This window comes from Myodes glareolus, chromosome 27 (genome assembly GCF_982192425.1).
Source record: "Myodes glareolus chromosome 27, mMyoGla1.1, whole genome shotgun sequence".
NCBI classification, from domain to species: domain Eukaryota; kingdom Metazoa; phylum Chordata; class Mammalia; order Rodentia; family Cricetidae; genus Myodes; species Myodes glareolus.
The window spans coordinates 23,212,119-23,230,571 of NC_142052.1; the positions used below are offsets into that span (position 1 = coordinate 23,212,119).

At 46.5% G+C, this 18,453-nt stretch overlaps 1 protein-coding gene across 2 annotated transcripts in view; it reads right to left on the reverse strand.

Moving 5' to 3' along the window:
* Positions 1-12,633: 12,633 nt before the first annotated feature.
* The window catches only part of Myom1 (myomesin 1), a 120,239-nt gene continuing 114,419 nt past the window's right edge, over positions 12,634-18,453 (reverse strand). For both annotated transcript variants that reach the window (XM_048435904.3, XM_048435911.3), the window contains 3 exons: positions 17,632-17,654; positions 16,683-16,738; positions 12,634-13,389 (listed from right to left, as the gene is read on the reverse strand). In XM_048435904.3, the coding sequence (XP_048291861.2) occupies positions 13,096-13,389; positions 16,683-16,738; positions 17,632-17,654 (373 nt within the window). In that variant the 3' untranslated portion in view covers positions 12,634-13,095. The remainder of the gene's footprint in view (positions 13,390-16,682; positions 16,739-17,631; positions 17,655-18,453) is intronic.

An 18,453-nucleotide genomic window follows, 5' to 3' on the forward strand; every position in this document is an offset into this window, starting at 1 on the left:
GGCTTCAATGTATAAATTCTGAAGTAAATAATTCATCATATAATAAAGACAGAATGATTTTCTGTTGGCTACCTTTTATCTGGAAGTATCTATTAAACCACATTCCTAGTACACCTACTCTGGGGGTTCCTTCATGATGTTATGTGATTTCTAATGGTAATACTTGTCCTTTTTGTTTCAAAATGAGCAATCTCACCTTCTGTGAAAGCTTGGAGAGAATGCACCCACCCCACAGAGCCCTTTCTCATCCTGGATCCTACCTTTTCCTACATCCTTGCCTCACCAAAGGACAATTGCAGCATCCCTCCTAAGAAAATGTCTGTCTTCTTTGTGCATGTGTGGCTTCACATGTGGTTTATAGTTGTTCATTGAACTGATAAATGTTCAACAAGCATCCTGAGGGCAAATCTCCATGTGGCTTGTCTTTGTATCCTCATAGTTTTTACACATTATATTTTGAAGGGATAAGTGAGTGGCATTACAGAAAAACTGGTGACTTACCGATTAGCCCTGGGGTTGAGTATGCTACAAAAAAAATCTCAGATTAATAATTGATTAATTTAAAGACACTGGGTGCTTAATGTAATTTTTGCTGGCTTATTAAGGTAAATGTTTGGGAAGACTGCTCTGTGGGCAGAAGAAATATAATGATTCTGGACCTCTATATAGGTCCAGACACCTCAGGAAGAGAGTGGGCGACAAGCAGTTATTATAGAGTTCTGAAGCCCATGCACAGTTTTTAAAAGATGTATTTGTTGATTTTTAAATTCATGTTCCGTGTGTTTGCTTTCATGAATTTATGTGCACTGCATGCATACAGGACCCTTGGAGGGCAGATCCCCTAGAACTGGAGTTTCAGGGAGCTGTGATCTGCCATGCGCGTGCTAGGAGAAAAACTTGGGTCCTCTGCAAAAGCAAGAAGTAATCTTAACCACTGCTTCCTCCCTTGCCAGCCCTATATAAAGTATTTTTCTAAATTTATGGTGTGTGTGTGTGTGTGTGTGTGTGTGTGTGTGTGTGTGTGTGTGTGAAAGTCAGGACAGCTCTGTGGCATCAGGTTCTCTCCTCCCCCTTTTACAGTCCTAGGAACGGAAGTCGGGTTGTTGGCGATCACGACTGGGTCTTCAGGCTTACACACTGCTATGTACCAGTTTCCTCTTAATTTGAAGCACCCCCTCCTGCAGGGAAGATCTTTAAACGGGAAGGTAAACAACTCACAATACCTTCAGGAAGTCCTTGAAGTCGACCAGATTCACTAGGCCTCTCCCTGTCAGAGTAAGCAATAAAAGCTTGGAAGACTCTGAGTCCAGACCAGCTGCCTGCAAGAAGCAGAAACCACCCGAGCTGCTTAGAAGAGCTTCAGACCAACTGAGGCCCCTGGAAAGGAAGCTCTCCAGCCTGCTGAGCTGCCTGCAGGCTGTGCGGTGGGCTCCAGGTTCCCAGGGTGAGCTTTGGTGATGCAGCTGTCTTGGAGTCATTTCTGCTTCTGTAACTTGCCCTTCACCCACACTCTTTTAATAATCTCAGAAAAGGTCATTGGGTCACCAAGTTGGACTTTGGTGATATCTGCTTTGGTCTGTCATAGGTTTCCTATCTGGTGGTGAGTAGACCTGTGTGCCACAACTCCCCCAGGGAAAGTTTGTCACACAACGCATGCCAAGCACTTTGACCCACTGAACCATCTTGCTGGTCCCTACATAAAGCATCTGAAAGTCGACAGAAGTAAATGCACTCTGAATTTGTTTCTCCCATTTCCTTTAAAGGGAGTTCCCAGAATTTGACTCTTGTTCTGAATGATGTCTTTATAACCAACTTCCTCTGTTGACAAGAGACACAGTGCATTTCCGCAGCTGTGGGTACTGCAGAAGAGAGAAGCCCTTTCAAAAGTTTCATTATTTAAGGTCTTTATATAATGTTTTTAAAGTTCAAGACTTTTAACTTTATCTTACGTATAGCTCTTTTAAACAACAATAATACAGTTTTATAATAAAACAATATGCAATTATATCCATATTCTATCTCCATATAACCAAAAGCAAAGCCCTATGTAATAAATACAGAAATACTAATATATAATTGTATCTCTACAACACACCACTGAAGTGTTTGCTTATTTTAACTTCTACTCTTTTGTCTTATTCTGCTTTAAAGTACTTACCAGCCAGGGCCTGATCATTTACTGGGACAGTCTGGCTGCTGGGGATGCATTTTTCTATTTTAGTTTTGAATTAACAAGCAGAGTGAGCAGCGTGGCTCTGTGCCCCTGCCCTGCCGGTGATCCAGCTGCTTCTATTGCACCAACGTTGCTTTCTGCTGCCCACTCAGATCCCACCAGATGTTCCAAAATGTCCTTCATAGGTTAAAGGACCCCTTGCATGACTGTAGTTTTGAAATGTTTTCATTATTTTTATTTTTAATTTGGGGAGGGGCCCACACGTGTGTACATGTGCCTTCAGAGGCGAGGCCAGAGGAGGGTGTCAGATCCTCTGCTGCTGGAGTTCCGGACAGTTGTGAGCCTCCTGCCATGGAGACTGGGAACAAGACTGACATGGGTGCTGGGAACTGAACCTGAGTCCTCTTAGCCGATGAGACCTCTCTATAAAATATTTGTATTCTTCCAGATGAAGTCTCTTATCATTATATCATGGCTTACAACGTTTCTGACTTTGAACACTTATATTCAAAGGCATAACCTTTATTAAAACATAGCTTTTAAAGTGCTCAAAAGGTTTTTTAAAATGCCATAAATCATAATGTGGCCTCGATAAGAAACTATATTAACTGCAGTGAGCCTCAAGAAATATGACGGCACACCTTTAATCCCAGCACTCAGAAGGAAGCAAAGTCAGGCGAATCTCTGAGTTCGAGGCCAGCCTGGTCTACAGCGTGAGTTCCAGGAAGGTCAAGGCTACACAGAAACCCTGTCTCAAAAACAAAAAGAGAAGGAAAGAAGGAAAAACAAAAGAAATGTAAAATTAAGAAACATTGTAATCGTCAAGTGTTTAATCGCATAGTCTAGCTCTCCACAACACAATGTTTACGGGAGCAGGTCATGACTATGCTCTGCCTTCTCTCCCCTTTTTTGTCACCTCCCAGAGCAGGGCACTACTGAGGAACTCCGTCCTGAGGGAGGAGAGAAAACAGTCCTTACCAGAGCACTTCCTTGACTTCCAGCAGCACAGCATGTGTGGCAGAGGTCAAAGCCATTAGCAACTTTCCACTTGGACATAAGTCTTGCTGGAAGTTGGAGTTATACGGGTTGGGGTGTTTCAGCGGTTATGCTGAGGGCTCTGTGAAGAACAGAGCCAGCCTACCCTAGGAATTCTGTAATGCTCACGGCACAGAGGTAATTGCTTTTTTCTTCAGTTTGAAGGAAATCAAGAGCTGCATTTCATATGCACCATCGTCTCATCTTAATTTCCGTACTTCAGAAACTGACAGCCTCCGGAAGGAGGATTTCAGCTTTACTGATTCCAGGGCAGTCAGCAGCCATTTTCCTTCTCCCTCCACAGTCTTCTCTTCCACGGAATAAAATAATAAAATCTCCCCTTTGTATTGTGGTCCTCGGTGTGGGGGATGGGCGAAGGGCCACTTCTCATGTGACTTTCTGGTGAATGGAGCTGTACTGTGCAGGAAATAAGGAACGGGACGTGCCTGTGTTGGCAGGTGGGGACGAGCAGGCATGCTTTCCAGGCCTGGTGAGCCAGCAGGGAATGCTAAAGTGTGGAGAGCAGCCTGTAGTGGGCGGGCTGCATGCATGCTGTCTGTGGCTGGCACGAAGAGCTGCTTGGAGGGACTTCCGGTGGGCAGGCTCTGGGCACTGTTTAGATAGCAATATTAGCTTCAGAGTCATCAGATAAAGGACACTGAACAATACAAGGGACACAGCTACTCTCTGGAAGGAAATTCTTGAATTCTGTTTGTCCAGTGACACGGAACTTTTATTTTTTATTTATTTATTTATTTATTTATTTATTTATTAAAAATTTCCACCTCCTCCCCACCTCCCTTTTCCCTCCCCCTCCCCACCTCCCCCTTCCTCTTCAGTCCCAAGAGCAGTCAGGGTTCCCTGCCCCGTGGGAAGTTCAAGATCCTCCCCGCTCCATCCAGGTCTATAAAGGTGAGCATCCAAACAAGCCAGGCTCCCACAAAGTCAGTCCATGTAGTAGAATCAAAACCCAGTGCCATTGTCCTTGGCTTCTCAGTCAGTCTTCATTGCCAGCCACATTCTGAGGGTCCAGTTTGATCACATGCTCCATCACTCCCAGTCCAGCTGGCCTTGGTGAGCTCCCATTAGATCAGTCCCACCGTCTCTGTGGGTGGACGCACCCCTCGTGGTCCTGCCTTCCTTGCTCATGTTCTCCCTTCTTCTGCTCCTCATTTGGACCTTGGGAGCTCAGTCCAGTGCTCCAGTGTGGGCCTCTGTCTCTATCTCCATCCATCATAGCAGCACTATTTGTAATAGCCAGAACCTGGAAACACCCTAGGTGCCCCTCAATAGAAGAATGGATAAAGAAGGTGTGGAACATATACACATTAGAGTTTTACTCAGCGGTAAAAAACAATGACATCTTGAATTTTGCATGCAAATGGATGGGAATAGAAAACGCTTTACTGAGTGAGGTAACCCAGACCCAAAAAGAGGTATGCTCACTCATAAGTGGATTCTAGCCATAATTAAAGGACATTGAGCCTATAATTCGTGATCCTAGAGAAGCTAAATAAGAAGGTGAACCCAAAGAAAATCATATAGCTATCCTCCTGGATTTTGGAAGTAGACAAGATTGCCAGGCAAAAGTTGGGTGCACGGGGATTGGGGGGGGGTGGATGTAAGGGGAGATAGGTAGAGAGAAGGGAGAAGGGGAGGATGGGGAGCGCTTGGGGGAATGGGATGGGTGGGATGGAGGAAGGGTGGATATGGGAGCAGGGAAGTAAATATTTTAATTAAGGGAGCCATTTTAGGGCTTGCAAGAGACTTGACTCTAGAGGGGTTCCTAGGTCCAAGGAGAGGTCCCCAGATTGTCCCTTGGGCAGCAGAGGAGAGGGTGCCTGAACTGGCCTTGTCCCATAGCCACACTGATGAATATCTTGCATATCACCGTAGACATGGAACTTTTATTCCTGGCTTATTAGTTCTAGAGCTGGTGGTTTCCATGCTGCTGGGGCTCAAGCTCAGGATCTGGCACACAGTAGGCCCATGCTTTGCTATTCAGTGACATCTCCGGTCCTTTCAACCTTTAGAAAATGTAGTCCTCTTTTTTTCTTCAAAATGCAAGTCCCTGCCCTCAGAGGTGGGGTCTGGGGACCAGATGGCTCAGTGGGTAGGAACAGCGGCTGTAAAAGCCTGAGGGCCTGGGTTTGGCTCCCTGGCACGCAGGGAAAAGCCGAGCTTGGTCGTGTGCACTTGGAGCCCTTCACCGGGTGGGGAAGCAGGGACAGGAGGATCACTGGGGCATGATGGCCTCCAGCTTGCTGTAGGCTCAGAGACACACCATTTCAAAGGAATGGCCTAGGAAGTGACAGCACAGGGCATTTAACATCCTTCCTTTGCCTCCATGTGCATTCAGGTGCAGGCACCCTTGTCCATGTGCCTACACCATACTCACACACACACACACACACACACACACACACACACACACACACCCCGTCTGTATGATCCCTGGGTACCAACAACATATGTGTTAGCAACTGAGGAACATTGTTTCTTGGCACTGGATTATAATAGTATTTCCTTAAGGTGTTAGAAATCACTTCAATGTTAACGACCATGACGGTAGTAATTTTAGAAGCTTTCATGTACATTTTAGAGATTGAGATTACAGTGTACATGTGTGTGTGTGTGTGTGTGTGTATCTTGACTCATCAGAAGTTATTTCAATAACTAAAGTCTTGATTTATTTATATTTGAAGCACTGAGGTCAAAGACAAAACGCAAGCACCTGTAGCCATGATGGTCATTGCGGGTCAGGATGGTAACCACCCATAGAAGCTGTGTATTTTCAAAAGCCTTGCTGCTGCAGTGCAAGCCTAGGCAGAATATAGTGAACACCTTTGAGTCTGTGTCGGCTTTATCAGAAAGCCACAGATCTCTTCTTCAGATGACAGCAGTGGACGCCGGGAAGCAACGGGAACACGGTTTGTGCTAATAACAGTACACATTACCAGTTACTAGCCTGTTCCACACATGTCACGTGGGACCTGAAACAGCATGAGTAAGTCTTGACAGGGGGAGGGGGCTGGAGATGGCAAAAGAGAGAATTGATCAGGAGGACTCACCTCCCTGTGTGCAGGAGCAACTGGGTAGATGGATGGTTTTGCAACTGAAAAGAGGCCATTTAGAGACAGAAGGAGAGAGAGAGAGATGTGGCATAAGAACAAAGGCAATATAGAAAATTCCAGATTGGTGGTTGGGGAACTTACCTTCCACACAGCTACTGTTGTCAAACCAAACCAAACCAAACTTAAAACAGAAGGAAAACTCCTCTCAGTAGTCATGCAGACTTCCTGAGCTGTGACCCACCACAAGGAGGGTCCGACTGGGGTGTGCAGTAACAGAGTTTAGAGTTCCCGGCATTTCTCTACTCCTTCTTACTCAGCCCCAGGCATAGTGTAAGCCCCGCCCTCCACTGCTTTCTCCTCACCTGTCCCATGCCACCTGCTCTTGCCACTTAGGGCTCTTTACAGGGGTTATCTTCTGAAACTATAATGTATTTCCTTCCTTTTCACATATGTGTGTTTGCATGCATGTTTCTGTATGTGTAGGCACACATGTATAGCTGCATGTGCACATGTTCTCTCTAGCTAGCTCGTCTCTGCCTTCTGAGACTGGAATCACAGGCAGCAGCTACAGACACACAGCATTTATGTGGTTCTGGAGATTCAGTCCTCAACCACTTTACTCTTGGCTTAGACACAGCATGGCTTATTAGTTCCAACCCAACCACCGATGCTTCCGCATACAGGGAGGTGAGTCCTCCTGATCAATTCTCTCTTTTGCCATCCTGCAAACCCCCCCACCCAGTCAAGACTTACTCATTTCCTCCCCAAATATCTTTCCAGCCTGGGCATCATCCTCTTCTCCTGGGTCACCACAATCCAGCGCTACAGGGGCCTCCAAAGCGGCCCAGCCCAAGGTAGAATTTGACATCCCAAAGGTTGGGGGTAGAGAGGTGGTAGAACTGTGAGGGACAGACAGACATTTCTCACCTGCGACACTCTTGGTGAGACTGTCCCCGAGGCTGGAGAAGCCTGGCACTGATGTAGGTTAGTAGGCTCATGTGCTGTTACTCAATGCTGGCCGAGATGAGACACACCAGGAGCAAGGGAAGACACAGGAGATGGGAAAAGCTGTCTCGCTGTGTGTGTTTGCATCTTACACCTCTATCACTGCCCTGTGGATCTGAATTTCAACCTGGTGCCGGCTCCCTCCTCCTCCGGAACATTTCCTGCGGCACAGGTCTGTGGGTGGTAGATTTCTCAGCTTTAGATTGCCAGCGGAAGTCCTTTATACCGATGAGGATGGCATCTGTGGTGTTGAAGATGTCTCATGTCCTCAGGCTTGGTGACGAGTGTCTTCACCCACGGAACCGTCTCTCCAGCCTGCTCTCCAGTACCCCATAGTTCAGCTCCATCGTCCCTGATTTCTAAAGCCTACCAAGCAGAGTCTTGTGAAACCTACCTTTGTTCCTCTGGAGCATAATTCATGTTTTCTGACTGCTTCAAAAAATTTTATGAGCATTTTTCTTTGCAAACTCACTATATTTTATAGTCTTCCATGTCCTACTTAATGTATTTATTCTTTCCTCCTGCTTCTTGGATGTATGAAAGATATTCTTTTTGCAGTACTGGGGACCTGATTTAGCTTGCACATGCTCTACACACATAATATATGGACGAGCTACACTCTCAGCCCTCTTATTTTTCACTTTGAGACAAAGTCTCCCAAGGCTGCCCAGACAGACTCTGAACTTATGAGCCTTCTGCCACAGCCTCCCTGTTAGCTGCTATTGCAGGCCTGTGTGACCAGCCTGTACTACATGCGAATGAGTGCTTTATGTTATTTACTTACATACTTGGCATGTGCTCTGTCATGAGTTCCATGCACATGTCATTTCTGAGCTCATTTTTATGAATGTTTTTCCTCTAGTCACTAGCCATAACCTCCCTGCTTCTTTGCAGGTACCCTAATCTGTTGCTTGTATTTATTTTGGGTGCTGAAAACCGGAAATAGGGCTTTGCCCATGGGAGGCTACTGCTCTCTCAGGAGCAACACCCCCAGTGTACAAACCTGCTAGATTTGGATTGGGTCCCTGCTGTTATAACTGTGACAGTGTTCAACACTGTGTTCATTTGAAGTGTGTGCATGCTATTCTGACACATAGTTCCACTCTTACAGAAATTTCATCCTTTTGAAGCTTCCTTACATGTGTGTGTGTGGGGGCATGGGTATATGTTGTGTGCACACAAATGTGTGCCTGTGTATATGTATGTATGCATGTGTGTGCCTCTGTGTGTACACATGTGTGCCTAGGTGCATGTATACATGTGTGCTCGTATGTACACATGCAGGGGCCAGAAAAAGATGTTTTCCACTATTGCTTTCTGACTAACTGTACTGTCTGTCACAGGTCCGTCATGGAACCAGAAGTTCACAGTTTGGGCTAGGTGGTGGGCCAGTGAGCTCTCTTGTCCCTGCCCCTCCTCCATGCTAGAATTAAAGGCACTTGAAGCCATAGCTGGTTTCTTGTGTGAATGCTGAGGATTTGAACTCATCCTCATACTTTCAAAGCAAGCACACTTACCCATTGAGCCGTCTCTCCAGATGCTTGCAACGTCCTGTTTAGCTTCAGGACGTGGAGTAGCTTTCAGTCTAGGGCTCTCTGCCTGTAGGGTTGACATGAGAAGCTTCTCCTGAGGAGTCTGTCCAGTGCCCCATGTAGCATGCTTTTCATCTGCACTGGTGGCAGTGAGGACCACGCCCAGCCTGAGTGTGCTCCAAGAATTGTCTGCAGCACTGCGGTGGCTCCTTCCAGAACTCACCATGCAGCCGCCTGCATCGCTCCAGCCCTCTGGCTTCTGTGCAATTCTCCCAATAGCTTCCAGGCATCCCTGACATCTCCACCTTTTGAATCCCCATCTCGCTCTCTTCGGCTCCGTGGGGCTGAACTGTAGCTCGAGCTCTCCGTCAGGCAAGCAGCTGGAGAAGCCACAACTGCTGCTATAACTCACTCCCAGCACCCTTAGGAACCACAGTCCTGTGTGTGTGCTAGCCCAGGCCCCAGGCATTTTTCTGCTTTATTTTTAGCCAGGTTTTCTAGCTGTTCATGCTAAGACAGTCCTCCTAACAGTGATCCTTTGTGACCAGACACAGAAGCCCCTTGTAGTGTAGTTTTACATTTGCTTCTCTGGACTCCAGATATCATTTCCATGACCATGGGTGGTTTGGGCTTGGGACTCCCACACGTTGAAAATGTGGACCCCACATGCAGTCATTATGCACTGGAGGGATCTGTTAACTTTTTCTCCCCAGAACCACCTCCAGGCAGATGGCAAGCTCAAACAGCTTCTCTGTGTCAGTTGGTGGTATTTTTACAAATACCATTTTTGTTTAGTCTAAGCCGCGTCTGCACAATTCACCTTGAACAATCTCTTGTTCTGGTGTTAGTGTTAAATTCCAGGCCTCTGTCTATGTAAAATTGGTATTATGGCTACATAGAGTCTGTGTATTGTGTGTGTGTGTGTGGGGGGGGGGTCAACCTTGGTTGACATTCCTTAGGAGCTGTCCACTTTGCTCTGGCTATGCTGGCTGCCAGAAGGTCCCAGACCCTTGGGTCTCTGCCCCCCAGCGCACCTGGCTTCTGTGGCACAGGGGTCAAACTGCCCCAGCACACTGTGGAAGTACTCACAGAACAGGCTTTCCAGCTCTCTTTTGTTTTGATGCACTTGGAATGTCTTAGATAATTTAACCTAGTAACAGCTTAGGTTTCTGATTCTAAACTTAAAATGTTTGACTATCACTTCAAATCTAGGTTTATATATCACATGAGAAGATTTATAAGAACTCAATTTTTTCATACTTGGATACTTGTCTTAATAAGCAATTAAGGTTAATTTCTTGATAATGTTTTGTTTAAGCCACATAACAGCAATGATTAAAATGGAAAAATATCAATTGATAAATAAAATTTAGCAAATTAAAGAGAATTTTTTAAATTATAAAGAGTAGCCCTAAAACTTTTTTCAATGACTAAATTTTTGAAACCTTTTTTAAAATTAAAAAAGATTATGTATATGCATCGGTATTTTGTCTGCATGCATGTGTGTGAGAGGGTGTTGAATTCCTTGCAACTGGAGTTACAGACAGTTGGTAGCTGGCATGTGGGTGCTGGGAATTGAACCAGGGTCCACTAGAGGAGCAGTCAGTGCTCTTAACCACCGAGGCATCTCTTCAGCCCTCAATGACTAAATTTTTAAACAGAAAAAAATGTAAGGATGTACTTCCAGGCCTTAGAAATGTTTCAGAATTTGTCAGGTGCCCTTATTATATATTAATTTTATAAGAACATATTTTACTATGTTCCAATACCAGTACCCTACCTGTAGCAGGTTACATGACTCATGTGTTAGGAGGAAACTTCAGCACTCTTCCACCAACAAGTCTATGGTTTTTGTTGAATTTTCTCATTTAGAAATAGCTTCAAAAGCTACAGGACTGTGGTGTGAATAATTTAATTTGGTCACTATAATGGCTGGAGTAATTCTTACACTCAGTTTGTAGAGGAATCTCAGCAAATATTGCCCTGAATACAAACATTCCTCTCTCCCTCCTTGCTTCCCTGGCCCATCAGATCCCTCTGCCACAGGGTGGGCTTCCTGGTAGGAGCATATGTTCATGTTCTCATACAATTTCAGAAACCAGAGTATGTTATCTCAATTTGGTTTGCATGTGATTCAACCTGCCTTCTTCTTCTTGAGGCTGGGTAGGGTCTCTGCTCCCACACACCTATGTCCCATAACGGTGGAGCTCTGCTGCTGGCTCCTGCGTATGTGAGCTGCACTGTGCGTCCTGTGGCGGTCACATGGGGGACCGCCACTGCTGGGCCTTTCTCTTACGTGTGCTGCACTGTGCGTCCTGTGGCGGTCACATGGGGGAGCGCCACTGCTGTGTTCTTACATGTGCTGTACTGCGGGTTCTGTGGAGAGCACATGCGAGACCACCACTGCTAGGCTCTTCTCTCGGCTGCCTGTCAGATATGCCTGCGGTGGCCCTTTCCTTCTGGTCCACTTGCTCCCAGGGAGCCTTTTTGCTGAGGCAGGAAGAATTTAGACTTTGTCTGGACAGCTACCTTCCTCAGGGTTCACTTGGTTTCCAGAAACACATTTATTAGCTATTCTATTTTTTATATCGAAGTACTTGAAACCTGGCTTTGCAAAGAAATGAAGTTTCTTTAGTTGAAAAGCAGAGCAGCCAAGAGCAGCAATCCTACTGGCTTTGCTGAGGGCCTCATGACGAGAATCCATGAGGCCTGCCATCACCAGAGAGGAAGCCAGAATGAGATTTGGGTAGCAAACAACTCCTCGTCATGAAATGAGCTCCAGGTTAGAGCGAGCACTCAGCACCCTGCTCCTGCCTGGACCCAGCACGCAGAAGCAAACACCTAGCTGGACAGTGAGTGTCCAACAGTCAGGCAGGAGCCAGCTTCAGCCTGGACCTGGTTAAAGCTCTGTGTGCACAGGAGCCATTTATCCTGGATAGGGAATCTGCTTCATTCTTACTACCAGAGTTTGAGTGTGCCCCCAGCGTTCACAGCAGGAAACTTATCTCCGACAGTGTTCAGATGCAGTCAGGGTGCACAGAAGAATGGCTAGCTGCCTCTGGAGAGGGTTCCTGACAATAGGTGAGTCTGGACCCAACTTCCTCTCCTCTGGAGAGGGTTCCCGACCATAGTCGGTTTGGACCCAACTTCCTCTCCTCTGGAGAGGGTTCCCGACCATAGTTGGTTTGGACCCAACTTCCTCTCCTCTGGAGAGGGTTCCCGACCATAGGTCAGTCTGGACCCAACTTCCTCTCCTCTGGAGAGGGTTCCTGACAATAGGTCAGTCTAGACCCGACTTCCTCTCCTCTGAGAATTCAGTCTCTTGCTTTCCCTCCTGTCATAAGACAGGGCAGCAAAAAGGTCCCTAACAAGATTCTAGCTCATCCTTGTCAGATGCCAGCCCTTTGTTCTTGGACTATGGAACCTCTAGAAGAAGAAAAAAATAATCTCTTTTCACTATAAGTCACTTGGTTTCAGGTGTTCTGTTATAGTGGCATGAAATCAACCAAGATACCACTTTGACAGAGGGAGGTGAGACCTCTTCAGCATTATGGTATCTTGTATTGATTAATCGGCACATTTAGATCAATGGCATTTGCATCGTGATGGTGGATAGAGGCGAAGTGATCAGATATCCAGTGTCAGTGTGGTTTTGGACTCCAAGCTTCAGCTCACCTCAGATGTAAGTTTAGTCTGACCATGTCCAGGAGGCACTGCTCTTACCCCCAGGGTGTAAATCAGAAGCCGGTAATGACAGGAAGAGGCAGGAAAGCCCCACCTAAGCAGCGACACCTAAGTCAGAGAGAGACTAGGCGGCGAGGAAAGGTAGGAGACTTTATTCACACCGAGGGAGGCCACGACACAAGGCCGCCGTCAGAAACGTACCATCGCTCCACTAACAGTGACCAACCACACTCACGGCCTGAACCGTGGGCTTCTGCTTCAACTGAGCGCTAAGACACAACCCTAAGACCTCGCAGGGAAACCTCATCCGCCTCAAACCCCATCCTCTCCATCTGCTCCCACTCAACAGCTCTCCAACATTTCCTGGCCTTCTTCCTTGAAACCATTCCCTAGAGTTTTTTACTATATAAACTGTGGATAAAAACCCCTAAAATGCCATTAATTGGTGCCTCATGTATATGAGTAAGAGATTTGATAACTTCCTCCCAAGTTAGCACAAAGCGGAGACACCAGGGAGACCCATCTGTCACCCAAATCATTTCCACAGCAGCAGCAGGGTGGGTGGCTCAGCTGGCCCTGCTCTCCTGGCCGCTCACTTGGACTTCTGGTCGCCTTTCTGGGGCTCTGACGCACCCTTCCTTGCCTCCTCCTCCGGGATGAAGACACTGACGGTGAAGTCGCTGGTCTCTGAGCCATACTTGTTCTTCACCACCAGCCCATACTTGCCAGAATCTGCGGTGCTCACACCTGAGATGGTGAAGAAGGCAGTCTTCCCGGCCTCAAACCTCAGGCTGCAGTGCTCATCAGAGGCCAGTGGCTTCTCGTTTTTCAGCCAGGACACCTCAGGGGTCGGGTCGCCCCACACGTTACAAGTGAGATTAAGTGCCTGCAAGAGAAGGAGGTGATAAATCTGATCCTGCCCCATCTAAAGGACAATTGCTGGGCTCCCAGGCTGGGGTGGCCACACTCTGAGCAGCATCTGTAAGGGCTGGCAGTGTTGGGGAGTCTAGAGGGCTTGCTGTTAGCACACTCAGAGACGCCTTCATCCGGCTCTCCTTCCTGAACACCCAGGCGTCTTTTGCTCTGACTTGGCCTCTGGGATGAATCAGTAGAGAAATCTCACGCCACACTCACAGGCTGCTCACTTCTGCGTGGCATCTGCGTCACAGAGCCCAGCAGCGGGATGGCACAGCTGCTCTATGTAATTCAATTTCCCCATTCCATCTCCCTCATTTTCCTCAGCTCCCTGAACCCCGTCCAATCTGTGCTGTTGCAGAGGTGCTTGGCCCAAATGCATCTGAAATCAAACCTTCCTCGCCATGTTGAAAGTCTCTCCCGAAACCCTGACATTTAGGCTGCAGATTGACTTGCTTTACTAAGAAAATGGCAAAGTTCAATGGAACTCTCAGAAGTAGTGCAGAGGATGCATTTGTGTTTACGATTGCTCTATTCAACGGGCCCTGTTTTGTACTCACCACAGCCTTCAAAAGCTGCAGGACACACCCCAACTTTTCAGCTCTGTGTTTTAGCACCTTTTATTTTTTGTAGATCATAATACAACTGCTGAGATTATAATTTCATCATTTCCCCCTCTTCTTTCTTCTTTTCAAATCCTCCCACATGCCCCTCCTTGTTCTCTTTCAAATTCATGGCCCTTTTCTTCATTAATTGTTACATTCGTGTGTGTGTGTGTGTGTGTGTGTGTGTATGTGTAACTGGTTCAGTCTGTTACTTGTATGTGTGTTTCTCAGGGCTGATCATTTGGTACTGGATAACCTATTGATTTTCTCTTCTCTGGGGAAGACCACTTCTCTGGCTTACAAAATTCCTTAGTTGCTTATAGTTCTGTGTGCAGGGTTCAGGTTTCTTGGTCTTTCCCGTCCTCTCTGGCATGCCCATTGATGCTGTCCTTGTTCCGCTCATGTGTAGGCAGCCACGTTGGTGGGACTTAGTGGGTATAACTGATGACAATAATAACACAGCCCCACAGCAGATCCCTGATCCCCTGGCTCTTACTATCCTCCGCCCCCTCTTCTGCAGTGATCCCTGGGCCGGAGGTGTGGGAGTTTTATTGTAGATGCAGCCATTGGGACTGTGCTCCATATCCTTGTATTCTGATTGTCAACTCTGTTCTCAATCTGCAGCAACTGCTGCTCATTTTTCCATTTATTAAAACATCATTTCAAAAATTTCTATAAACATAATCTACAGTATGCAAACTTTCCAGACTGCTTCTTTGTGTCAGCATAATCGCCCATGTTGTCCTTCCATGCTGCTGACCAGTGATGTGCACGTCCCTAAGGGCCATATGCACCACTTCCGGTCTGGGGGCTATTATGAAGAGAGAGTACAGGTTCCTATGTTGACATTTCCATTTCTCTGCGCTAAATGTCCAGGTGCAGTTGCTGGGATAGATGCTAAATATATGATTCATTTTTCTCCCTAGAAACTGCCAAGCTCTTTTGCTAAGAGTTGATTTAATTTTGACTGGCGTTCCAACCATGACAACCAACCATGAATAAGTAATTTGGTTTCCAGCATCTTTGCCTGCGCTTGTCATTGTTTGCATTTTTGCTGCATGTCACTTATCCCCGCAGTTCAGATCAGTATGCTATGTTTCCTGTCCTTTGTCCCCCTCTCCATGGCTAGTGATGCTAACTTACAGAATGTTGACAAGGGATGAGGTTGGCACTGTTGGGGAAGATGTGTTCTTTTAAATGTCCTCCTGACAGACCTTAAGCTATCACTTATGACCTCTTCTGTGGGAGCAAAGTTGGGTAGATCACAAACCCTGCTCACATCTCACCATTAACTAGCAAGTTTTTAAGGCAGGCTGTGTAGCTCAGGCTTGACCTGTGACCTTCTTGCCTATGCTGCCCAAGTGCTGGGAGCCACCATGTGCCACCATGCCAGTTTTAATTACCATTTTTGCTAAATTACACTACGGGTATACTTCAGAAAGAAAAGTCCAAGCCAGAGAGATGACTCAGTGGGTAAAAACACTGCTGCCAAACTGAGTGACCTGAGTTCAATCCCCCAGTGCCACATTGTAGAAGGAAAAAACTGATAACAGCAAGTTGTGCCCTGATTTGCACAAGTCTGCGGTGGTATGTTCTCCAATAAATAAACACTTACATGCAATAATTTTTAGGTGAGGCAAACCACGGTCATTACAGGCCAGGTAAATCATTTTGGATTACACAAATCCCAGACACCATAAGAACTGTGGAAAACTAGCGCCATCCCGTCTGCATTGTGGATTCAGTGCTCCCATATACATCCTAATTGTCACTGCTGCCCAATGGCTGCAACCTCATTAAGTGAGGAAAGTGTAAAAGACGGCTTAAGAACAGAAGCTGCTCTCAAAGGTTCAAAGTTGACTGTGATATTTTCCATGAACAAAGAATGGAGCTGAATGGAATCTATAGTCTTGCTTTACTACCTGAGTTCTGCACGGCCATCTCCCCACACCCACCACTGCAGACAGTCAATGCGCGTTCAAGCAGGAAATGGTTTTACTTCACTATAGATCTCTCTGGACTTGTAAGAGCTTTATTTTTATTGATATGGGGTCTGGCTATGCAGCTAAGGTGGTCTTGAACTCTAGATCCCCTGCTGAGTTCTTTGATTACAGGTTAAAATGGATGCTCATTTTGTCTCAGATTATATGAAGCCAGGAAACACCAGTATCATACCAAATGGAGAGAAGCTGGTTTTCATCCGAGATGGAGCAGTGTGTTCATTGTAACCATGAGACTCTTACTAGCATGGGCCACCTTCCAGTGTGTGCTGGAATAATTTCCTTCTTCCTTTGTTACAGGGCTACGAGTGAATGTTTTCAGGCTTTTTTTCATACAACCTAATGACTTCTGTTGGTTTTTAACTGTGCCTCTGGAGAAATGGCCTAAATGATAAATATAGCATCACAAGACAAACTTTCATCCTGATGCTGGGCTGACAAGACATTATGACTGGAATGCTGAACTTTTAACCCTGCATCTGGCTATGGTGAAGTACAGATGCAAGAAATAAGACAGATGGTAGGATACAAAAGGAAGGACCACAGTGTCGGGTGCTGGGCCTGCTCCCCATGTGGAGGCAGGGACAACCGTACCTCATGTGGAGGCAGGGACAACCGTGCCCCATGTGGAGGCAGGGACAACAATACCCCGTACTCACCTTGCCCTCCTGGATGGTAACAACATCAGGGAGACCGCCCAACACCCGGGCCCGATCTGCAAGCACAGGAATTTCTGGTTAATCACTGCAATGAAAAGGGCCAATGATCATGCCCTCAAAAGCACTTCAGGACACAAATCCTCTTTAGTTTTTCCTGATGCGATGGTTATTTCAATACTGTTTTCAACATACAAATTAAGAAAATGACCCAGCGACTCTGGCTTTAATTCTTTACTCACTTACTGCACACACAGTGCCCGTAGCTGTACCTGAAGCACCAGCGTGGGACTTAAGGACCTGCTGTGTCATTTTTATGGCCATATCCAGCCCTAGCCCTGTGTCGCTCAGCAGGACTAAGCTCAGGCCCTGAGTTGGGCTTGGCCTCTTTCTGATCTCCCTGTGATGAGCACCAGTTTCATTCAAATTGTGACTCTCCAACCTTGTTTCTATGAATTCACTCAATGCCAAAATGGCAGTGTTCCAGACTCTTTTCTTCTTCACTGGGTTTAATTTTCTTCTGATACACTGTACCCATAAGTGCCTAATACCTACTACATGGTTATGACCAAGAGATTTCTTAGGATGGCTTCAGAGGACAAGAGTCAGATGTCATAGTTGAGACCTTCCTACAGACATAAGACTAAAGGAAAACAAATGTAGACCATCTACAATTCATAAAAGAAAGAAAGAAGAGGGAAAAATCTATCTTCTTTTCTTGAGATAGTGTCTCTCTATGTAGTCCTGGCTGTCCTGGAACTCACTCCATATGCCAGGCAGGCCTCAGACTCACAGAGATCCACCTGCCTCTGCCTTCCATGTGCTAGGATTAAAGGCTTGTGACACCAAGCCTGACAAGGAAAAAATATCCACTATCATCTGTATATGTGCTGTGAAAATGAAGTTTGACTCTGAATCTGCCTGTGTGCTAAGTGTAAAGGCAGCTACTTACTTTTTTCGGCAATGGCAGCTTGTCTGTGGTTGAGAGAGACAAGACAGACAGACAGACAAATAAGATTTGTATTAGTGTCATTCCAAGTAGTTTCTCTCCCCCTCCCCCATTTCTCTCTCTCTCTCTCTCTCTCTCTCTCTCTCTCTCACACACACACACACACACTCACACACACACACACACCACACACACATACACATACACACATACACACACACACCACACACACACACACACACACCACACACACACACACCACACACACACACACACACCATACACACACACACACACACACCACACACACACACACACCACACACACACACATACACACAAACACACACACCCCCCACACACACACCACACACACACACACACACCACACACACACACACACACACACACACACCACACACACACACCACACACACACACACATACACACAAACACACACACCCCCCCACACACACACCACACACACACACACACACCACACACACACACACACCACACACACACACACACACACCACACACACACACACACACACACCACACACACACCACACACACACACCACACACACACACACACACACACACCACACACACACACACACACACCACACACACACACACACACACACACACGAGTGCAGACAGACAGCTGCTCTCTCAGTCACCGCTCTGAGTAACATGAAGAGCTGCAACAAGCTTGAACTTCATTTAATACACAAACAGGGGAGGAAAATCAGGCCACGATCTGCCTGAGAGGTATTTGGCAGCTCAGCTAGCAGTGTCAAGTGGGGTTTTTCCTGTGC